The sequence below is a fragment of the Scatophagus argus genome, chromosome 20 (genome assembly GCF_020382885.2).
Source record: "Scatophagus argus isolate fScaArg1 chromosome 20, fScaArg1.pri, whole genome shotgun sequence".
NCBI lineage: Eukaryota > Metazoa > Chordata > Actinopteri > Scatophagidae > Scatophagus > Scatophagus argus.
The window spans coordinates 9,052,662-9,077,657 of NC_058512.1; the positions used below are offsets into that span (position 1 = coordinate 9,052,662).

Sequence of the window (24,996 nt, forward strand, 5' to 3'; positions counted from 1 at the left end):
CCTCTTCATCCTGGCTCTTCTCACTTTTAGTCGCCTCCTCAGCCCAGCAGCTTCTTCTTCTGCTTCTCAGTAAAATATACCAATGGTGGCCATGAACACTGGCCGAGTCATCTTTGTTTTGTCTTAATAGTTATTTCACCTTATTTCTTTCAACAAAAGATGAACCCCAGACAACAACCTTTAAAGGAAATGATGATTTACATTTGCAACAGACAAGTTTCATTCAGCAGCAGCTTGGAACGGTGATAAAGAGAAGATGCATTGCTTCAGTTTGAACAGCCTGCTGAAAATGGCCATACTTAAGCCTTCATTTAGTAGGTATAATGCTGAACATACTGGCCGAATGTGTAGTAGGCAGTATGTTTGTTTGCAATTTCATACACGGCCCATGACAATAACAAAAATTTCATAGCAAACCCATCCAACACCTGATCAGATATTTCAGTAAAGACTTAAAGTGGTGGCCCGGTCAACAACTGGACCAAACTGCTACTTTGAAATCCCAACAAATCAATACTGGAACGTCTGAAAACCTTGTTAATAGAACAGTTAGTTTTGTCAAAAGTTCAGATTGTGCAGACAGCAACATATTCTAATTAAAAAGAATTAATATTCTTTCTTATCTCCTTTTTTTGTCAGGAAATACTGCCAGTGGTTTGAATGAGGTAGTTTTAACAATCAACTGGCGCCTCTTGAGGCACAGTGATGTAACAGTGCCTGTAAAGTGTCTGTAAATCTTGAAAAAAGTGAGAAACAATAATGTCCCATTTCTAAATGTTTATTAGGCTTGGGAGGCAAGAGCATTCGTTGAGCAAGAGAATTAACTTAGTTTGCAAAGAGCCTCTCTTGCCTTAATTTGAAGAGAAATACTTTCATGCAATTTTTATCAGGACTCATGAAGGACTACTTGTTTTTTTAAATTATTTAAATGGTTTCCTCTGTAAACTTTGGCAACACCATAATAAGAAAGAGAAAGAAAGAAAATCACAGTAGTATTTTTGCACCATGGTACTTCCCAGGGATCACTGAAAAATCACTCACAATTATCTGTAATGTGACTTGTTTTCCTCCAGATTTTCTGTTGAGAAAGCTTGAAACTGTGCTGATAAAAGTTTATTCTTTGCCAGCAAAAACGCCACTCTAAACCTCCATGAATAACTCTCAAGAAGTTGTTATTGGACTGGATAATACTGGGTTGCAGATCTTGGTTGGCAGACACTGTGGATTCTAATTAAATAGCAGATGATCAGAATGAATGACAATAGTCTGTGGTCATTTAGCTGCATCTGTATGCCCCAATGTATCATAAAACATGTCATGAGTGTACTAAAACTAATTAGCTGAGATTGCTGAAGTGAATGATGACTGGTTAGTGTCATAATATATTTGACTTTATTAACCCCAACACATATTTTTCACTAGAGGCCGTGTTTAAAATGCAGTACGTTTGCGTGAGCTGCCATTAGGTGTATAGGGATAATATAATGGTGCATTAGTACATTAATACCCTAAATTACAACACAGATGGTATGCGTACTAACATACTGGCTTTTAGGCTGCTATAATAGCCTGTAAAATAAGAAAGTTCATACCAATTAGCAGTCAACAATATGCTCCATTTTTTTAATCCATTTGAAATATCCCATTTCATGTTATTCATAAAGAACTATAAAAACACAATGGACTGTCAAGAAGAACAGTAACTTGGCATCCATGGTTCATAAACTGTGTTAGAACTGTGTTATTCATCCATCTCAGAACTAATGATGAGCATAGTATATCAAAAACTAAGGAATCATAAATATTTGTGCTCATTTTCTTGTTAGGGGTTTACATTATTTTGAAGTTAAATCCATAAAATTTCTGCTCAAAATAGATTTTGTTGTAAATATCAGAGGTTTGAAATGTCAAAGACTACAAAATAATACCGCCTCCACATCTTAATTTTGTAGGCAGAAGTGAAAGTAAACAGCGGATCTTTTTCTGACATTTACAAGTGAAAGTCTGTGATGTTGTTTTCACTCTCTCTCTCATATTCATGATGGATCATTCATTAATTTATGCTTATCCACATGTCCGCACTCTTTGTAATCTCGTACAAAGGGGGGAAACAGGGAAACTAAAGATGAAACAAAGAATTTTCTGTCAGTTCACTGCTCTAGTTTACAGCAGCAGACTTCACCCAGAGCCAAAGTCCCACCTCCTCCTCTCATTGTCCTTGACACACTTACCCAAGGTGGACACACTGACCCCATCAGCTGGTGTTGTACACTTCCCATAGGGGGCCATGACACCCCGCACCCCTACAGCATCTATCTCCTGGTCCCATGTGCCTCTGTGTGGCCCCCTTCAAATGCCTTGGGCTGTCCCCCCGACAATTCTCTCTCAAGGAGTGATTAATGCCTGTTTACTTCAGAAAGGCCAAACCATTTCCCCGGGTGGGAGGTAGGGACTGTAAAAGAGGAAAAAGAACAAGTAGGCAAGAGGAAATGAAGTGGGATGAAACAGATGTAAGGATGGGCATGTGCGAGATGCTGCAGTGCTGTGCCACGAGAGTCTGGCCTGTGAGCCGAGGTGAGCGAGGGATAATCAGTGGCTTTTATATGGTTAGCAAAAACCTCCGTGGATTTGAGTCACGGCATGGCGTGGAAAGCGAGAAAATACTTTTCTTCAAGGATGTACTCAGTGTTTATTAAACAATGAATAACAGACATCCTGCCTCCCCTGTTGAAATGTCTCCGGTCTGTGCTGCTGTTTAAGTGGTGACTTCACTGAGTCTGAATCTGAGTTTGAATTGAAAAGGCCTTTATGGTCTTCAGTTTCAGTAGGGTCAGAAACTCCACCCACATACAAACAAAAATGAATGCATCCAACTGTATATAAACATTTATGTCCATGCAAAAGGGAGAAAACAGTTAGATGACAAACAGCTAATTTATTTTAATTTCTGCAGGAATGAACTTCGCACTAAGGTTTTTCACCACGAAACTATCTAGAATCAGTAAATTGGGTGTGCATATGTATGAGCAGTTGGCTTGTATGTGACCTGTTTATGTTTGGCATGGACTCTTATGTTGCTTTTGATGTTTGCATGACAAAGAAACACACCCAAGAGGAATTAATGAACTGCTACAACAAGCTGGATTCCAAAATAAATAAATAAATAACTAAAGAAAAGAAAAGAAAACAGAAAAGACATGTAAACATATAGTCAAATGAAGACAGTACAAAGACAAGATATTTAATGTTTCACCTCATCAAATTCATTGATTTCATTTGAAATAAGCTAGAACATGTGGAGCACAATCAAAACTAAAAAAGGAAAGTTTTGAAATGATCAAAAACATCTGTTTGGAACATTTCACAGGTAAACAGGCTCATCTGTGTTGATCTGTGTGTGATTGGGTATAAAAGGGACATCCTTTGAAGACAAGCATGTATGGGGTGAGGTTCATCACTGTGTGAAATACGTGGTTATTATATGATAAACACGGTTTGTTTGTAAATGACTGCATTCTGCTTTTATTCATGTTTTACATGGTGTGCCAATTTTTGGGGGAATTGGGAGTTGAACTACTACTAACAACTAGGCTTACTGCTGCTAAGTCAGTTTCTGTGAATCTGTTGGTCATATTTCTGCTCAGCCTGTGATGTCTGCTTGGCTTAAATCTGATCTAAGAAGGTTTGCACAGATACTAAACAGAGTGGAGTTTGAAGCTTTGATCCAGAGGCCCCAGCACAGCAAACTCTGGGCAGTGAAGAAGATATAAGATGTGTTGTTGGTCTGTGGCACAGTGGGGCCCTCACCTTCCTCCAGGCAGAGTGTTCAAATGAGAAGTCTGAACTATCAGTGGTTGCTGCACAGGGTCAAGGTCTGGCTTGTGTCAGCAATCATACTGCAGCAACCCTGGTGGTCTAATCAAAGCCAGGACTCTTAATATTGTATATGAGTTAAGTACAAACAGCATTTCTTCAGGCCTCTGTTGCAGAAGTTAAATGGATCAACATTCAGGTGCAATGGTGTGTTGTGTTTAATTTTCTTTCTTTTTTTCTTTTTTTTTTTTTGCCCAGACGCAATCTCTTCTGAAGATATATCCCATGTAAAATATTTAAAACCCCATGCCATGCACTGAACACTGCCTGAAATCAAAAATAGTGAATCAGTGAAACATTCCCCAGGCTGGCATGTCCTGGTTGCTTTCATTCATTTCATATTAATCATTTCACACAGACTGCTTGAATTCAAAAAATTAAGTTCTGAATCTGCATCAGACAAAAAAATTAGGACAAACAGGTGATTAAAATAAGTATGTGTTGCTTTTTATTAAAAACAATCGCAAATATAATGAATTTCTTACTATTGAATTGAATGATGGATGTTGTTGGAGAAGCTCCTCCTGTCAAAAAAAAAAGGCTTGTGTTCTGATTGTGTAACTGTCATGTTGAAACACACTCCTGGCAGCAGTGTCTTTGGCTTTGTGTGTTTTACAGGGTGACTCACAGTGGTGATGGACAGGCAAATCGATATTTTGACTTTGGCCACTGGTTTTTCTCTTACAGGAGGAGCAACGGTAATGGAAGAGGACTGTAAATAAGTGGAAGGTTCTTGACAAATGAATCCATTAACATTTGCCTGTGTCGCCTGGCGAGCAGATTTGCTGTTTTATGGAGCAGGAAAAAAGAGCTAGTAAATCTGAGGGCGCTGTAAGGGTGAGGAGCTGAGAGCAGGCTGGGGAACACATCTCCCATGATGCAGCACTTTATCTCTCTCCCAAATGGCATCTTTATCTGCCTAAATTAAGTTTTGATTCCTTGCCACATACGGAGCTGCAAATCACTTTTAATACTGATATCAAGAGCAGCAGTAAAATGTGCCCAAAGCGATGGAAAGCAGCTTTATTGTGTGGCACACACTGCCGACACCACCATTCACTGTGTCTCTGTGGCTCACAGTTGTTAAAAAAAGAAGAAGCTCCAAACCGATGCTTTGTGTGCAAATCATATTATGGCATTTGTCATCATTCAGATTCCTCTCTATCCTGCAGCTCTGCACAAGGAGTTACTTCAGCTATCTACCTGCAACTCTGTGGATGAGGCAGAAGGATACCCCTAAAGGTGACTTAATTTATAGCTGTGATTAATTTCCAATTCCATTTTCACTTAGCGATGTTTATCTTTAAAATTAGAAAGAAGCTGAGGCCTATTTGTGTGTATGTGCGTAGTGTAGGGAAGGGGGATGGGTATAGTGGTTACCACATACAAACTGCATTACATATCCTCTGCATTATCATCAGTCTGCCTGCATATCTCTCTGTTTGTTTGTCTGCCTATCAATCTGTCTGACTGTCTGTCGCTTGGTCTAATTGATCAACAGCCTGGTGAGGGAGACAGAGGTCTTGTGGGCGCTCAGCAAGAGTACGGGATATCTTACATGTGCAGTGCTGAGAAACGTATTCCTCACTAAAGGATGACGAGTTTATACAGTAACAAGACTAACGGTCTGCAGCCATGTACTGAGCAGCATGCTAACATGCTAACAATAAAATGTAGACTATCAGCAGGTTAAATGTTTACAATGTCAGTACAGATGAGGCTGATGGGAATGTTATTAGCTTTGCAGGTATTTGGTCATAAACCAAATAATAATGGACAATTTAAGATTTAGAACCTGATGAATAATCATGGGATCAAATGTTAATAGTGACCCTGAGAGGGACGTGAATGCCTGTATCAAATTTCATGGCAATCCAGCAAGAAAATGTTGAGCCATTTCACTAAAAACCAGTAATGACAACCTCCTTGTGCCATTACAGGAAAAGTCAGGGGATTGTCAAGCAGATTTGAATCCATCATCTGAGAACCATGAATATGGATGCAAAACAAATGAGATGCTTGTGGCCCTAGATGAGAAATAACAGGCTAAACTTCCTCTAGTTTCTGAGGAGGACAGAGCTAATTTACATCCTTGGCTTGACCACCACCACCACACACCTTCCCACTCTTTCCCATTAAAACTAAGAGCCACTGGTCTACACGTTTGTATTCTCGAAAAAAAAAAAAAAAAAAGCTCACAGTGTGACACAGAAGATTGTGCTTTTCACACATGATTTAAATCGGGTGGTCTTTTCACACTTTTGTCTTTGGAGGCAATAAAGATGAAATATACAGACTCAGTATTCATCTTCTGAGGAAGAAAACAGCTAAGCGACTCAAATGGTGAGTCACATGTAAATAAAGCATAAAGCATGCAGATAAAGTTCAAGAGTTCACTTGCTTTTAAAATGAAAGCTAAAATGGACAACATGTTTGACTCAAGTGATTTTTAGTTTCCTCTGGTTGTTTGTCCCAGACACTCCACTTCCAGAATCTCAGACATGGCTGCCCTCCTGGGGTTGTCCTGCACTTCAGTGTCAAGTTTCCTGTGAGACTAGAGCATCCATCTAGCAGCAGTCCTGTGGGCAAAAATGCTTCCTTATATGCCGAAAGGAGCATGTTAACAATCTGGAGGGCATTTACGCCTCAGTATTTCTGTGATATGCTGGCTTTTCACTCCTGGCACACAGGCCATATCCCTTCTCAAAAGCTTACGCAGGTCAGCAGTGAGTGTTTGAGGTTACATGAATGTTTTCCTCTTGTCCACAAAAACTGAAAACATCTTCCCTCATCCTTTTATTCATTCTGTGCAGAAAGAAAAATATCTGTCTCTTCTTCCGACTAGACACGGTAATTGCCAAATATGATGCCACTCAACTGCAGTGAGAGGCACTCAGTTCTAAGAAATGTAAACACAATTTTAAACCTTGACTTAAGAGTTTTAAGCCCAATCAAGAGACGGAACAGAATATACAAGTGTGAATGGTCTGGATAAACTATTTCGATTGAGAGCTCTGTGTTTACCATTTTAGATTAAAAATTTTAATCAATCAATTTTAATCAATTTTATTTATATAGCACCTTATACAATCAAAATTGTCTCTAGATGCTTTACAGAGACCCAGAGCCTGAACCCCTGAGCAAGCAGACAGTGGCAAGGCAACTCCCTTTTAACATGAAGAAGAAACCTTGAGCAGGACCCGGCTCACAAGGGAGAACTATCCTGCTGATTGTCGGCTGGGTGAAGGGGGGGTATGTTATTTTACATTGCAATTTAATTCTTTTTTTATGTTTAATGTAAATAAGAGGTCAAGTGAACTGAACGAATACATACCTGTGCCCATTGCTAACCTGAAATTAGTTCAAATAAATACCCTTTAAAGATGATTCAGTTGTGTTCCTTCCTTACAGAACACTTCACAACTAAATGAGACGGAAACAGTGGAAGAGATATGACAATTTATGCAGACCAAGACCATCGACACCTCTGTGGCTCATGAGAGAAGTCAGAGGAGAACGGCACTACTTGTTCAAGTTAACCGGCCACAAATAAATGACAGCTGAGAACAACGGCAGTCTGCAGAAGGACATTTCAAAAATCACACATCATTTAACCTTGAATTGGATGGGCTGCGGCGGCAGAGGGCCATGTCACTTTCCACTCCAGTCAGCAAAGAATGAGAAAATGAGGCTATGTGTGCCGTCGCCAGAACTGCATGACTGAGGGGTGGAAAAATAAAACATGATCTGAGAAGTCCTGGTGTGTGATGTGTCATGCTGGTGGCAGTGTCAGGATGTGGCCTTCATGGTCACAGTGTGCTCTATTCAAATGGATACATGCGGGAAGATGGTGCCATTTCACATACCCACATCGCTGCAAGATTGTTTTTGGAACATGACAGTGACCTCAGCTTTCTTCCATAAGCTCGCGCACTCTTTGTATCTGAAGCAAACAGAGCACCTTTGGGATGATGTGGAATTTGTTGATAGCAGAATGAATGCATCACTACGGAGTCAGCCTGAACCAAACCTCCCTGAAGAGTGTTTACAGCACCTTATTGAATCCCTGCTCCCATGAAATGGCAAAGGGAGTGCCCCATTAAACATATACTGTGCATTATGTAGCCAGTACAATATGTAGTATATATGTGGCAACCCAAACCACAGCTATCGCTTCTGCCCTAGTAAGGAATAAAAGCAATTTCTCACATTTCATACCTGAAATTGAAATGCCAGCAAGATGACAGCTGCCCATTGACATCTCGATACATTTAAAAAAAATAGGGAAGGAAGGCAGGAGAACACTATGCCGCTTAAATTAGATTCATATTTTAAAAGTTATCACGTTTCATTTTGCTGCAGAGATAGTGTCAAGCTCATATTTCACATTAATCACGAAGTATCGGGGGCATTGCCTCGACATCTGTCACGCATATGTAATTACTCATCAGCCTTTTATCAGAATCACTGGGACAAGTTTCCCCCTGCATAGCAAAAGTAATTTATGTGTGTGTGCTTGTGTGTTCAAGAGTATTTCTGTTAGGTTGAGATCATTATTGATCAGGTTTTGTGACATGCTATTACTACTTCTAAATAACAATTAGAGTGGCAGAAACAAGGGCGAGAGCAGGCCCCAGTCAGATAAATTATGTCTTCCTGTTGCAGTGCCTGCGCTAAATTAATGAGGATTTATGTTCTCAAAATGCACGGAGAGACCAGAAAACGGAAGCACCTGTTTGCAATACAGAGGGGTGAAAAGTATTCTCTCCAGTACTGTACTACTTAAATATGATTTGGAGTTACTTGAGTATTTCCATTTTTTGCTACTTAATACTTCAACTACACCACATTTCAGTGGGAAATATTGTACTTTTAACTTCACTACATTTATTTAGCAGTTACTGATTACTTTGTCTTGTCGCTTCTTGTTATGTTTCAGATGTCTATGAATATGTAGCAGTTTCAAGAACGAGACACTGGACTGGGAGAGGGATACTTGGCTCAGCTACCTGCAACAGTTAAACTGAACAAAACTGATGCATCATTATTCATAAAAGTATATCATACAGTCATAGGGCTGTTTTACTGCAGATAGAGCACTTAATTTTACACTGTGTATTTCCATTTCAGATTGTGGTACTTTTACATTGTGGTATTAGTGCTCAAATACAGAACCTGAGTACTGCACGTATGCCTTACTTAAAATATTATTATTATACAGCAGCCTAATTCATTATTATCAGTGGTCTCAGAAATGTTTTAGTTCATTTAGAAGAGAGGGAGGAAAACAAATTAAAATGTAAAATGACTGCTTTTTTCTTGAAGCCGCAGAGGTACTTGGCAGACTTCTGTAAAGCTGTAGGCGTCAAACACTTCAATGACAGGCACGTGCATTGAACCCGAGGCATCGCATTAACCATATATTTGATAAACGGCATCCATTCCTTGCCGCTGTCCGGGCCAGGTTTTGTTACAGCGCCGCCACTTGCCGTAGCACTTGGATTGGCTGAAGGAGCAAGGTAGCCCGCAGAGACGGCTCCTTCCCCTGGTCCAGCCCCGTCAGTGGAGCGCGAGGCGCGGCGCACGCACACACGGCTTCACACACACTCAGCCTGCACGCGTGAAAGGTGCGACAGAGAGGGACTCACCGGAGGAGGACTTGGGACTAATCGGAGCATGAATTTGCCATCAAGACTTCGATCCACATCTGCAGACAAAAGTAAACCTTTCAGAGGAAAAGCAAACGGAGCCAGATTTTAGCGCAACATCCTTCCTGACGGAGGGCGATGCACCCGCCTCTTGTTCCATAAACTGTCACAGTTTTGTATGATTGCAAAAAAAAAAAAAAAATCTCACTGCGTTGGATATATTTTCTGCAAAGCCAGTTTTTGCGCTCGGGTGTGCTTTTTTTTTTATTTAAAGGGGTGAAATTTTCGCCTGCTGCGCACGACAACGAACGACATTAGTGCGTGTTTTGAGTTCAATTTCTCAGTGACTCGGACTTGCCTCAGAGCGGAGTTTGACTCCTAATCATGGGGTACGGTGCTCAAACTGATAAAGAAAGAGGAAGCGTGCAGAGATCCTGTCTTGAGATGCTGACCGTGTCCTGGTTTTTGCTTTTTCTCCTGGTGGATATCGGAGTGGCTCAAGGTAAAGTTGAGACCGTATTCTTGACCTGTGAACTTTGCTTCACTGTCGGTAAAAGTTCTGTAAACTCCTGCAGGGTACTGCAGAGGTGTCTAAATTGCTTGAATTTAGTTTACTCGTACTTTTAACGGAAAAAATAAAATATAGGTTACCCACATTTTGGCGCTGCCTTAATTTAGAGATGAAAACATAAATTCAGCCCGTATCAAAATGGGTCTACAGTCATGAACTCCCAATAATGTGGGTTAAATATGAGGATATGACAACCCACCAACGCGCGTAAGGGGAAAAAAACCGTGATGGATAAATGGCTGACAGAATCACCACACTTTCATTCAAGAGACTGAATAATGCGTATTTCAGTTGTGTAAACCACACCTGGCGTTTGTAAACAGAAACACACTATCACATCTGTTTCCATCAAGAAACCAAGAAGTGCTGAATTATGCTCCAGCAGAGCTTTCAAGATAGCATCAAAAATAAGACTGAGCCCTTATTTGGGCTGCTGTTGTACATCTCCCCAAACTGATTCTTAAAGGCTGTCATTCATGACAGTAAAATTTGAAACGGCATTGCACATAAACATGTATTTAAAAAAATGGATTTAACCCATTCTGAATCACAGTACAGGATGTAAAAAAAACCCCAAACATGTAGACTATTATTTTCTGTAACTATTATGAACCAAATGACTCATGCCCATTTAATCTGGACATTGTTCTCTTTGTGAAACGCTTGGAGATGAGAGGCAGTGTTCATTCATTTGCTTTTTTCCTGTTTGGTTTCCAGGTTAGAATGATAATTTTGTTTATTTTGTTCTGCCACACTGTACGTATGAATAGTTTCATTGCGAAAACTGACGCTATTATAGCTATTAAATAGCTTTGGCCTTTGCTATTTATTTGGACCGTATAATCTGTATATTGAAGTTTGGGAGGCAGTTTTCATTTTCAACAGAACGCCACATATGTAATCCCTTTTAATTTCTCATTATATTTAACTTCAACCACTAAGCGTATTTTTAACCTTCAGTGTGTCTTCAGCGTTTTTCCTTTAGACTGAAGTTGTCTGCTGAAAGATGCTTTCTGTAAACCATAGTAGCTGTCAGAGCACTGAAATAATACCACAACACCTGAAGCCATTTACTTAATCTGTTCTCTCCTGAGTGGGATTGTCTGTCAAACAAAGAGAGCTAGGAAGAACCCATCTGTGTGAGGGTGAATGTTCAGTATGTGTTTGTGCATGTGTGTCATGAAGTGTGCACGCCTCTTGAATTAAGGTAGGTGGTCGGTCTGCTCTTTGGGGAATGAACTATGGCTGAATAACGTGATGAGATGGGGGGGAATGAGCAGATTTTTTGCTTTGCAGACAGATTCTCTACATGGAAAGACCTAAAGTAGCAGGTTTTCCAGTGGCCTAACATACATATATATATTTTCAAAGGAAAAAGCTTTACCACTCATGCAAGAGCACAACAAAAGCTTAAATTGGAGGTCTGAGCACATATCCTAGAAAGGGATGAGGGTCTGTGGGCAACCTTATCTAGCTGCTCCAGACCTTCATCTCGCTTCTACATAGTTAATGAGCAAAAGAGGGAGAAGAGGAATGAAAAAGAGCACAGGTCTGGTTTCTGAAGGGCAGGGTGAGATGACATAATACCCATTCCAAAACCCCAGAGAGTCCTGTGTCATTGCCTGGATGGGAATACGAACAAGGTCCTTCTCTGTCCATTAAGAAGTCGATACACCAGGAGAACATTGTTTGAGACTAATTAATGGGCCCCGCTATTTTTGGGCACTGATGAGCTCTACACATTTCCAAATCGCTGGAGAGTCACTTCTTCGCTGCAGAACTACTGGTGATTAAAGTGGCTCACTTACCCAGGCCCTCTTTGTAACACCATCCCTTTCCTGCATATTTTGTTTAGAAGTCATTAGAACATATTTTCAATAGTTGTATACTTAGGTACATTTCATCTGACTATTGCAGTTTATTTTTATCCCCTGACTTTGCCTTTGTGAGGACTTGCTCTCATCCCATCTACTTGCAGAAGTGAGCACTGGGAAATGAGAGTGCTCATTAACCTGCTGAACTCTTGACAAAGGAGACAGGTTGAGACAGATATAAGCTGGGAGCTGCCAGAAAGGTAGCTGAGAGCTCTGTGACAGCAGCTTGATTGGAAACCCTTGGTGCAAGAACAGATGTACTTCTGGTATTTCCAGCACAGCAACAGAGCTGCACGGTGTGTGCATTGTCCATGTCTGCGTGCATGTTATTTTAAAAATTGATGCAGGACATCAAGTTGTTATGGGAATATATGAAAAATTTTCCTCGTGTTAATATGTGGGAAAAAAAAAATCTGCAAGTCGTGTTTAAAACTCTCCTTTTTGATGGAAGTGCATGGAAAATTGGTGATTCTGAAATATTCAATTTTTTTAAATCCATGAAGTGGACTGACCAGTGAATTAGGAAAGAAGCTACACTTTTTTATTGATTCCACATATTAAATCTGCTTCAGGGAGAAGAAGTCTAAAAGAAGGGAAGATGGGTTTAAGTGGGATTTCTAAACCTTCAACAAATTGAGACATGGATTACACCTCAGAGCTTCTCTTCGGTATTTAAAAAAATCATTCAAAAGCTTTGTATATTAAATGTATGAAGAGGGAGAGAAAATCACATTTTAAGTTTTTTTTCTTTATTGATTTCTTTTTATTTTCAAGGCTGATGTAATGTATAACCTCAACAGTGACTGTGTGTCGGTGTTAGACAGTGGATAGTTTGGACGTGAAGTCCAGCCCAGGGTGCTGCCCTTCCTGGGATTAGTTCAGTTTTTCCACAATGCTGCTCTTACAGTATGTCGCTCTCTTCCTCTTTTACACTCCTTGTTCCTCTTTACTCTGTATTCCTGTCTCTGGCGCTCATCCACTTTTGGATGATGTGTCTTCTGAGGATTGTTTTATTACATATGGTTTTCTAAAATATTGCAACTCATTGCACAGTAAGAAGTTGCTGTTTCTCGCAGACGACACTCTCTCAAACTGACCCGAGTGCTGCTTAAAGAATGCAGGTAGAAGTGAATGTTTTTTCTATCATTATTATTATAACAAGCTTTCCTGTGGCCTGACAACTGGCTCCTTGGGGGCCACTAACATTACAGCCATTGCGGTTGTTCTATAAAGAGGGCCTGTGCGCACAATGAGCACATTATGTGTTAGCAGCAGTACTTATACATTACCTCCTATCATAGCCTTTTGCCAGCGCCCTTGAGCTAGAAGTATGACACAGTTATAGTTGAGCAGTTTTATGTAATTGAAGGAAATTAAGCTTCAGTAACATACTCCTCTATGTGCAGGTGAAGTAAGAGGGCAAAGTAAACAATGTGTACAGTATGGTCTGACAGCGCTGAGAGAGGTCAGAGGTGCATGCCGGTTGCTAGGTGAGCCACAGACGGAGCATGGTACTGAGTGATAATTACTGTGAAAAGTGGCTGCTGAGTTTGCTTCCCTGCTGCACTTGATGCCATATACTATTGTTATGAAGGCAAAAAAATCTACATGGAGCTATTTTGGGGCTGGGAACAGTTCTGCAGTCATCTGGAGGATGACATCTTTCGTTGTACTGGTGCGGGTGGGTGCTGTTACTGTCACTGTAGCTGGGATTTTAGAAATACTGAGGTCATGAGTTCAAATTCCCTTTATTGCAACCCCAAATGTTAGAATTAATCAGATGTTACCTCTACTAAATCATTTAACTAACTTATAAATGCTGTTTCTGGTTTAATTCTGGTGGAGAAGCTCTAAATCCTTGTTTTATATTTAAGTTTAATTTAATATATTTAGCCTAAAACTAGTTCAATTTAAAGATAGTTAATCAACCTTAAAAAACAATTTGTGTATAGTAATAAAATGTGAATTCCTCCTAAGGTTGTTAAAACCATCCAAATTCCTAGGAACAATGCAGAGGACATAACCTCAGTGTCAACAATGCTCCTGATGTTTAGGTGCCTTGCTGCCAATGTCCATGCACCAGATATGAGTGGTTTACCCAAGCAATTTTAGTGTTTACTCTGTGTATTTATGTTCTCTGACCAGCCCAGTGGAAGTATGCTTCTTCCAGAAAAGTAAACTCTAAAAGCTTTTCTTCCCTCTCTTTTCTTTTTCCAATCAGGTTTCTGTTTCCTTGCCATTTTTGTTTGTTGCTCTCATGTTGTAGGCTTTGTGAGGCCATTTGTAACTAGAGACTATTGGTGAAAGTAATGACATTTTCAGATTCCTGTGTCATCTTAATCATCTCCCCTCCTTCCAGGGAGGGCAGACAGGAAAAGAGATGCAGTGGTTAAGAGTGTGAAGAGGGTGATCGGAAGGACACAAAAAAAGGCAAACAGGACTGAAAGATTAGTGGTGAGGAGTGAAGTGCAGAAGGAGCTGGAGGTAGAAGTGGAGAGAGAGAGAGAGAGAGAGAAAGAGAAGACTGAAAGCGAGATATGGAGCGAGGACAGGGACGGACAGGGGAGGAGAGGAGAGTGTGTCATTAATCACCCTGTGTGACACTCTCAACTACAGGGGAGCTTCACAGTGCAACATTCACTTCTATTAGCGGTCCATTAGCAGAGCTCGGCACAAGTAGCAGCACTTGACAGGCAGGCCTGAGCCAGAATGGCTGACCTGTGTCTCGACACAATGTATACTGCACTACCTTGATGGTGTGTGTGTGTGTGTGTGTGTGTGTGTGTGTGTGTGTGTGTGTGTGTGTGTGTGTTTACTAAGAGTTTTTGTGAGAGTAGGACAAGTCAAAGTGCACTACGGGGCATAAATTACTGTGACGTATTGTGGCAAGTTTTGCTTTTTAGGCACCGGACAGCAAATGAAAATAATTGTATAAAAGGTCCCACTTTCAATTACGCTACTGGATGAGATAGGGCATAATGATTGTAAAGATGATGATGATGGTAGTGGTGGTGACCTGATTTCCCACCTGTGATATCCCCCTCTGCCAGAAAATGGCTCTTCAAAGTCGAGATGGCTGATGCATTAGAGGTACAGTCATTTCTCATTCAAAGGCTTGTTGGCCTCTTACTAGCCAAGAGCCCTGTGATTACAGGATCTCATCCAACAGGGAAGGGGGTGTGGACCACTGTCCCTGCTCTTGATCTACAGTTCATTTATGATTAGAGATCAGAGCCGACAGTCAGAAAATCAGGGGTTGGGGGGTAGGAGGGTAGAGAGCAGGACAGAGCCAAAGGTGGGGGGGAGTGATTACGAGTTAAGTGGCCCTTCTTATGCAGCGGGGCTGACAGAGCACATTATGAGTGAGTATAAGTACACACTCCACTCCTGCCCTTTAATTTGGCATCATGGCCTCCCCCCCATGCTGCTCAACCACTAATGTCCTTGTGCATTTTTGTGTTCCAAACAGGAAATCAGTCGAGGACATGTCATTACAAATGCACGTGAAGGGGAATATGAGTAACAAAAAGATAGTCAGTGGAGAGAACTTTGATCTTGATAGTTCTCATGATATTTATGTTTGATATTTATAATTTTGTTACATTTACTCATCCTGACTACATAGTGCTATGTCTTATATAGTAATCATCAGCATTTCACCATAATTTTGCTGATGTAATCGTATGAATGTCCTGTACTGTTGCCATACATGCTATTCTACCTAGCAAAGAGGATTAGTGCGCAAAATAGCCGGAGTTAGGGGGGATTTGGGAGAGGAATGCTGGTACTCTTATGTATGCACACAGACACTATAAAAAGCTCAAAGTGCTGATGAACAGTAAAAGGCCGAGGCAATGGGAATGCTGTTATTTCCCCAATGTCCTTTAACGGCGTTTCCTGAATTCTTGGTTCCTGGGCTCACCATGGAGCACGGAACAACCTGGGTAACTACTACATAGCGAGCACAGTCCTAACATGGCACAGGGAGATGAAAGAAGCTCCGACAGTAGGCCGAAAATTTAGGCCAAACATGCCCTGCATGCAGGTGTGAGATAATCCTGGTTTAGCTCGGTTGTTGCATGTCTGTGGGGCCAAGAAGCTACACTGCTCGAAATTAGGGAAATATACCTTTAAATTCCTCCAAAAACTGAGGGAAATGCACTTATTTGATAGATGAGCAAGATGATACCACTCTCAATTCAATCTGCCTGACATGAAGCAACTGCTAGCAGTAGTTAGCTTAGCACAGAGACTGGATGTAGGAATAAACCCTGTGGACAAAACCAGGCTCTTAAATTTCCTTCAGGATCAGTAAAGTATTTATTTGTCTTTATCTATCTAACTTTTTCCAAAGTAGTGAGCCACATTAGTGATACATGTGTTGTGAGGTGGATTTACTACTTCTGTAATAATGTCATAATTTTTTACGTAATTGCACAAACACTGAAAAGCAAGTCAGCTGTAGCTACTGCTGATCTCGTAGACATCCAGTTATCGAGTGAAACTAATTTCACATACACTGCTCACATGCTGGCTATAAGTCGCATTACAGCAAACAGCATCAGCAGTATGATTTAAGTAGTAAAAGTTCCACATAAAACAAACAATTCCTTTAAAGAAGACATTATCGCTTTAATGGCTGGTGGGCTCTTTCACAAGACGGTGTTCTAAAAATGAGACGAATCGTCGTCTCAAGGTGCTTTTTCATTCCTCTGCTCTGTCGCTGTTGGGACACCTTCGACGTTAAAGCCAGGCTATATGTTCAGGTCTGATGAGAACGCCTAACATACCGCTGAGGCGGTAATGAGTGAGATGATATCAGTGGTGACTCATAACACCTGAGTCACACATGCAGCATGGAGGCTTTGGCAATCACCTGAATTTTCATGTCTCTATGGAAATCCAGCCCGCTCTCCAGAATGGGAATACAGCTGCTATCTTTTCCTCTCTTCTGACTCTGATTGACAAAGCTAAACCCTTAATCCTGGCTTTGCCCTGTCTTGTGCTCAGAGCTGAAGCCTCACGAGAGGAATGGGACTAAAGCAAATATATTAAAGCCCTCCTGAAGAATAGGAACAATATTTATCTGTAATAAGTCATTTGACAAACTGGTGTATATTTTGTCAAGGGGATGGATCCATATACACATTTCATGTACCTGCAGACTGAAATATTTACTTGTCGTTGAATCTGTCATATCTTTACATTGGAAGAGGGGTGGCGGTTTCCAGACACTGCACTAATGTCTGATTGTCGAGAGTTGTGGTCTGTGTATGTCAGCAGAAAGGGGTGAGGAGGGAGCCGGGGGGGTGGGGGTGGGGGGCAGATATGGGACCACTGGTCCCGGCTGAAACATGAGAGCAGGAGACCTACGCTCTCCATTTCCTGTCTCCACTTTATCAGCATCTTGCTCTCTGTTATTTCTGTGCTCTTAAAGCATCCGATGAAAGCCTTGCCACAGATAAATGTTTGTGTCTACTTGTTTTTTATGGACCTCAAATGAGGGACTTTATCCGCCCCCTCACCACCCCTTTCATTCCCTTTTTTGCTCCATTCCTGTGTCTGCTTTGAGATGCCACAAGAGAAGTTACGGCTTCTGGTTTACATTACGGTTCCTTAGAGATGGGCTTGAGACGCCTAAAAGGACAATGGTTGTTTTTGTTCTTCTAAAGGAATACATCTTTACAAGACTTTAGGGAAAGGGCATGAGAAGAGGTGGATTATTTGACTATGCTACATTTGTGCTTATTTTGTTAGAAGCAATTATTTCCACCTACAGATTTATTTAGCTGAGTCTGGGGAATGAGAGGCGATTTTGTAAAGAAACTCATAGCTGTGTCCTTAACAGTCTGCACTCGTTCACCTCTTATCACCTTATACAATATTTTCCTTCTGACTCACATAATTCTGTGGGCTTCTGTTTTCTTAGCTTTTGTCGTGAGCGGAGTGTTTTGTATCTGTGTGTCTTTGTGTGCACATGTTCCAGTTTGTTCTTGTTGTCTGCATATGGTGGCAGAGTGTGTGTGCATGCGCGCGTGTGTGTTTATTCAATAATAACACAGTCCAAGAAAGTCTGTTTCAGATAAATCTGTGTGAATACCAGACCATTCATCCCCAGGAAATCAATCTTTCTCATAATTCCCCTCATTTTTCTTCCATCTGTTATCTACAGAGCTGCCAAACAGACTTTTAAACAGAGCAGACCATTACCAGAGGGCAGAATTAAATGTGTGTCAGAATGCCAGCCTGTAAAGTTGTTGTTTTTACTGAGTTAAATGAGGTGCTAAATTAAAGCTTCACAATTGGTATGCACTGTGTGATTAATCCCCCACCACCACCCTCCATGTACTCCTGTTGTCAAGAGCAGAGAAGAGTCAAAATGTGTGTTAACAGTCAGGGATGTTTTAAAAAATGATGCTGTTGAAATCATGCTTGACTGTTGAAGGCACACGATGAATGGGTGTTTTTGTCTGTTTTTGTGTAATTACTCTGTACAAGTCTAAGCAAACACTGTGGAATTCGTCACCAGCATCTTGGAAAACAGTTTGTTTCCACAGTCATGCCTGAAAGCAAAAGAAGAGTTTCGGAGCAGAGTTAACCGCCCAGCCCCACCATCATCTCTACCACCAAACTCCCGCCAGCCCTAAAAACCCTACTGTGTGACCTCTTTTCTTCATTTTGTGCTTTGTTACTGTGAGTCCAGTAATGGCTTGCAACTCGAGATTGCTGTTGGGTGTCAGCACTTTCCTGTGTTTGTACAGCGTGTGTGTATGTGTGTGTGTGTGTGTGTGTGTGTGTGCCATATCTCCTTGATCAGTCCCCGGTGACCTAAGTACTGGCAGACAGTGTTTAACTGGGGCAAGCTCAATAGGTCTCATTTAAATGGGGCCCAGACAGAAGCCCCACGGTGAAGAGTTACTTTATGACTCTGAACATGTAAAGCACACTGTCGTAACCACCACAATTTGTGTACTTGCCAGAGAAGGCAGACCATACTGTATTCTTCCTTTTTTTGTAATCTGTCAGTGAACCAATCTGCCAAATTAGGGGGTTCTACATGGAGAAAAGGGACTGTGTTGTCTTTGACTTATGTATGCACTCTTCAGTTAATGAATACTATGGAGATGAGGTTGATTATGACAGCAAGCAGTCTGCACAGCTCTGAAAGTTCACTGCTGTAAATGTCAGAATTATAAATGAGCCCAAAGTGTCTGTCCGTGTGTGTCCTACATGATGTTCTAATGTAAAAAGATTGAAGTCAATAGCTGCCCTCAAATTCACATTATTTCTGTACTACAGTGGGTGCATGTCAACATTGGCTGAAAAATGCTTACTTTAATACGCTAGGAATTATGTATTGCACAATAAAAGCACATCTTCGGTTGTCTCAGGGTTTGTCCGCAGAGGGGAGCTTCCAAGTGTACATTTGCCCCTTTCAAGGTTCTAACCAAACAGTAGACAAAATGTGAATAATGCATGTTGTTGTGATGATTGCTCTGAAATGCTGAGAGAGAGGGAGAGTGGGAGAGGAATGCAGGAGTTTTTCCTAAACCAGGTCAAATGTCTGAATTGGTCCTATTTTGTATACAGATGAGCTTCCTTGCTCGAATTTTTCCCACAGCAAACACAAGTTTTGTTTGCCGTTTGACATCCACAGGAACCCAAAATATTGATACTGTGGTGTGAATGCTACTGTCAGACCACACTGAGCTACATACAGATTAGAATAAGCCTACATATTCTTTCACAGCATCAGAATCAGAATCAGAATTCCTTTATTAATCCCTGGAGGGAAATTCTTGACATGAATAACTGATTTCTGCATTTACAAATACCTTTTCAATTGATACATTTTAGTGGCTAATATTACTGCTGCCATTATTAATAGAGATCATAATCAATAATAGGTAATTGTGTGCATATTATTTTCATTATTAATATCAGGGGTTTATTGGGACTATGCTGACCTGTCACCAGTTTGGTGGGGAATGGTGCTCGGTGGAAGGTTTTGCAAAACTGGGAGAGCAGTCAAGCCAACTCGATGGAGAAATGAGATCTCTGTTTGGAAAAAATGACTTAGCTTAGCAAGATGACGGGCTTGTTTCTCTAATTCCAGACCTCTGTAAACTATGACCCTATACAGTACACCAGCTGCACTGGAGTCAGCACACTAACTGTAAACTGATATACTATAATGGCTTGCTGCAGATATGCTGGAGCATGTGCAGCGGAAACCGATAATTCAGTGGTGACACACCGTGCATAGGGGTTCCCATGGTTTTTAGGCTGACGTGAGGTAAGCTGATCTGTCAGGTAAAAGCAGAGGGGGGTATATTGCAGAGACATGGAGGGGGAGGGCAACACAGGGTAACGCCGCTGTGTAGAGGAAGGAGCAGTGCACTGGTCAATCATGCCTCCCGTTGAGTTTCCTTCAGTAGCTTCTTGTTTATATTATACTGCATGCATTCTTTTTCCTCTTGCATGTAGTAAGCTGCACATTACTAAATCATGGCATTTTTGTTTTTACAAGTCTGCAAATTCTCACTAGCCTTCTGCAAATCACTTTTTTTTTTGTTTTGTTTTTTGTTATCGCTGTTTTTGCATGCAAAATGTTTTATTTAGCAGCCTGCTTCAGCATGAGACCCGGCCAACCAAAGCAATGATACTGGCAGGAAGAGCAGGAGAAGCCGAGGTGGAAACAAGGAATGGAATGAGGCAGAGATAGTGTAGCCACTGCTAAGCTGCGTGGCTTTAACCCACAGGATGAAGAGCCTGAGAGCGACCAGAATTCAGGCACATTAACCCAAATCTATTCTGGGTTGCTTTGTGTGGCTTTTTGTTCATGGAAAAGAGGCAAAAATCTGGTAAACAAATGCAACAGTGTTGAACAAACCAGTGTGTTTTAAGGATTGGCCAGCTTATATACATGTTTCCCCCTGCAATTTCTTGGGAAATTTGGGTAATCGGAACCTCATTGTGTTGGTTTTCTGTGGAACACCAGATACCAGTGGAACCTGGTTTTGGTTTTGACCACCTTTTTTTTGTCTTGTTGGCAGTTGTTTCCACATTGATTGAATTTGAGGGCAAAGTCATGAGAAACTCAATCTGGAATATTTACGCTGTAGCTTCCATTTTGGTTCTTTTGCCATGGTTTGCTTTAATAAATCCTGGCAGAATGCAGTGGACCGTCTTAAGGAATTTTGACGAGGCATGTCAAATCCAAGGAGTGTCAGCGGTCACTCTGTGAACAAGCTGCTCTGTCTGAAGTTAGTGGTCATGGAGTCAAATGGATTGGTCAAAGCAGTTCTGACACACACAGGCACCTAACAAGGGCTGGACGAGTGGGAGGACAAAAGTGATCAGCGCGCTGATGGATGTGTCACAATGAGGGGATGTAGCTGTCTAACATCTATCAGTGGTTAAAGGTTTTCCCTGCTCAGCCTGTCACATTCAACTCTACTCTTCATTTCTATTCTTCCTCCCGCCTTTGGCTCTTATCTCTTATTCTCTTAGAAAAAGCTGGGTGTCAGATGGAAAAATATACTGTCAGAGCCAACAAAGAGAGTTTTTGTAAAGGCTTACAAAATTATTTGTTACTGCATGCCCCCTGTTAGATGCAGACAATCTACGTCCTGCATCGGGCTGATCTCTTGGGAGCGAAGCTCACATTTTAATTCAATCAGCTTCAAACAGAAATAATGCTCTCGTCCTCCTAAAACTCACCCGTCTCACTTCAGTGATACAATTACGAGCTGAGCTGCACTGGCCATCTTGTTGTGATTTGATGTGTTTACATGGGAGGGAGGTGTTTACAGTGGAAACTAAACCCCCCCCCCCTGCCCCCCTCCTGCTGCCCATTTAGCTACTGGAGAGAAAGAGCTGCTGTGAGATTTAATTTATTTATCGTCTCTGGAAGGGAGTTATAATGATTCTCTAACTAGCGTTACGATTGTGTCTTCCTGAGAGTCCCATTCCCCTGAGATGAGTGGCTCCAACTTGAGTGAAAAACAGTTATAATGCCTCTACATAGACGCAAGGGCCCATGGATGAATGTATTTGTATATGAGGAAGGATCTATAGCATGTACTCTTCAGCAATAACTGAAATGCAGTGTGTACTTACAGTTCTTTTGCTTCTCTTTCCTTTGTGAACTTTGCTTTCTATAAGTTATGCTTTGTAAAATAATAGAAATATAGGCCACATGGACAATTGTGTTTCATCAACAGTATGTTGAAATTTAAAGGTACTATAGTTTTCTTATACTCCAAAATACTATAAAATGTGATTATAAATAATTTATTTCATATAATCTGCACTATTGCCACAGTGAAATTTAGCAACAGAAAAGTGAAAGGATTTGAATTTATGAAAAGATTTATAAAGATAAACAAAATAAGTTTTATATATGTGAAAGTAAAGTATACTCTACTACAGTATAAATAAATTATATGGTCTTATTAGTAAAAATTTCCTTTTTATGTAGCACAGTGGTATATAAAGAGCAAAAGGGGATAAGTAATTTTCGAGTAATAGCATCCACAATCAGTCTCTTGAATTGCACAAGACTTTTCAAAAGAGCAAAATTAAATTATTTGTTTTCCTTTTCATATTTTTAAGTACCACTCTGCTACTGGCCTTGTGTGTTCCCATTACTGCGGCATTCTGGTGATAACACAGCTCACAGGGCTAATCTTACTGATGGTCACATTGCCTTTTCAGACCCCAGCACTCTGTTTTATTGGTGTAGCATAATGCGCAGTGTTTAGACCATTGTTTACTCCACAACATGCCACTTGTTATCTTCTGCAGCAAATGGCCATGTCTTTACCAATCTCATCTGGCTTTTGTCTGCTTCCCTTTTTTTCCACTGGATACGCAGCCATTTAGTGCAAGGGTCAGGGTTGTAATTGACAGCCACCACTAAACAAATCTGCCCGGCTCGGTGGTAGACCAACCCCACCTCCCATCCCCTCCCGCTACTCTAATCTAACTAATGCACCCATGTGTGTGCTGGAAAGTGAATTAAGCATAGAAAACTCAATACCTGATCCATATGACGGAGCTGCCTGCATGCACATTAGCAGTTTCTCTGCAGCCTCTGTAATTGTATTACACAAGTTGGCCGCTCTAACGATCAGGCCTTACACACACTTACACACTCATACACACTCTCCCTGTTGTCGTTAATCGCTGCCTTCGCTGGCCCCGGAGGCGTGCAGCGGGCCAAGAACAGAGCGATCGAGAAGGAGGATGATGAGGCGAGTAGTTCAACCCTCCCTCAAGGCTGACATGAAATGAAATCATAGTCTGTGTGTGTGTGCGTTTGTGTGTGTGTGCGTGCATGCTCTGAAATTGGTATATTGTGCTGCGTCTTTTGTTTTTAAAGCTCTGTTGTCGGACACTCTGTATCTGCCTCTTTGCCTTCTAATCAGTGCCTTTCTGGACACTCCTGCTGTGTGGCCTGGTTTGTGTTTCTGCCTTTCACATATGCACGCTGTCTGCTAGCTGTGTACTGTCAGCGGTCCTGCCTCTTGCCAGAGACCACAGTGTGATTAGATGAGTTAACACTCCTCATCTCCTCCCTACTAATCTCTCTTGACCTATACAGACCTTTGCAAGGTTAGAAAAATATACTTCTGAAGTATTTTATGCTCCAGATAAGGGGCGGGGATGCAGGAGACATAGATGTAATGAACAATATATTTGATCATATGTAAACACATACTTGTGATGGCTCTCCTCTTTAAAGACTTTTTTTATTGGACTTTATCACTGAGAGCCCAGAGAGGGGAGGGAGATATGGAGGAGAACAAAGGGACTCGGTGGGTGATTAAAGGGGTTGTTGTGTTGATTTGCTGTGTGTTGCCATGCAAGCAACCATTTGCTCTGGCCCCACTAATGGAGACTTGAGCCTGAATCCAGGGAGAAGCTCTTTAAAATTTTATTTCTCCTAACAGGCTGATTTATAATGATGAGCCCCAGACTCTTTCCACCGCAGCAGGACATCACAAAGAACCCTGGGAAGCGATGGAACTAAATATAGTGAGACCATGAAGGGACTTGCTACAGGCTTGGGAGAGTCAAGCAGATAGATGGTGAAAGATGACCTCCCAGCATAGCTCAGTTCAGGGCTGAAGATGTATAGATGCACTGTGTTGTGAGAGACCTCTTTGACCTCTATATAGCCACGAAGGTCAGCCCGTCATATTCCAGCCTCCCAGGGTCCAGCGATACCCTACCTGCCAGATGACACCCCATGATCCTACGCCTGAGAACAGGACTAGTTTGTGTGCATGTGTGAAAATCCCTCGGGGAGGACTTGTCAGGGAGTAGGTCATCAGATATGCCGGTGCGTGTGTTCACCTCTGTGTGTCTGCGCACTCGCATTCGTTTGTGTGTGCAACAGGGGAGGAAGAGTGAAGAGCTCAGATGGGCAGCTTTATCATGCTTATCTGAAAGGTCACTCCGTCATTGTCGGACGGCACTTTACAGAACCTCCCTGTGGTCACCACAGGGCAAAGTGATCCTGGAGAAACAGAAGTAGGATAAGATGGAAAGAGATCAGGTCCACCTTGAAATGTTGCACAGTCTGAAAGATATTTCTGAAAGTTGGCAAAGGAAGAAAGGAAAATGCAAATGAAAGTGCATTTCCACTACTTTGAATACAACAAGATTACATATTGAAATAGCACCCGTAACTCATGTGTATCTCATATATAGCACATTTTTCAACATCCAGTTGGAACACTGCAGTGGAATGGTGGGGGAGTATTGCTTCATTCCCCCCTCGTCTGTACCAAAATGCATCTGTGCTGTTCGGCAAAGAAACAGAAGTAAAAGCAGTTTTTTTTAAAAAAATATTTTCCTTTAGTATATACCCAAAGACAAGTCAGCAGAAATCCACTTATTTTGTGATAGGGAAAAGAAGTAAGGGAACAAAAAGTGCGAGTCTATGAAGGGGTTAATTAGGTTTGGAAGCACAATTATCACTGGAGTGAAAAAGTTGTGGAGACAGGGATTCGTCCTCCTG

At 41.4% G+C, this 24,996-nt stretch overlaps 1 protein-coding gene and 1 long non-coding RNA gene across 3 annotated transcripts in view; both read left to right on the top strand.

The window, feature by feature from the left end:
• Positions 1-5,044: 5,044 nt before the first annotated feature.
• LOC124052091 lies at positions 5,045-7,497 on the top strand. Its single transcript, XR_006841929.1, has 3 exons — positions 5,045-5,115; positions 6,980-7,125; positions 7,285-7,497. It is a non-coding gene; the product is annotated as an uncharacterized LOC124052091 (long non-coding RNA).
• Positions 7,498-9,247: 1,750 nt separating this feature from the next.
• Positions 9,248-24,996, top strand: part of unc5cb (unc-5 netrin receptor Cb) — a 106,779-nt gene continuing 91,030 nt past the window's right edge. For both annotated transcript variants that reach the window (XM_046375554.1, XM_046375555.1), the window contains exon 1: positions 9,248-10,023. In XM_046375554.1, coding sequence (XP_046231510.1) covers positions 9,906-10,023 — 118 coding nt within the window. In that variant the 5' untranslated portion in view covers positions 9,248-9,905. The remainder of the gene's footprint in view (positions 10,024-24,996) is intronic.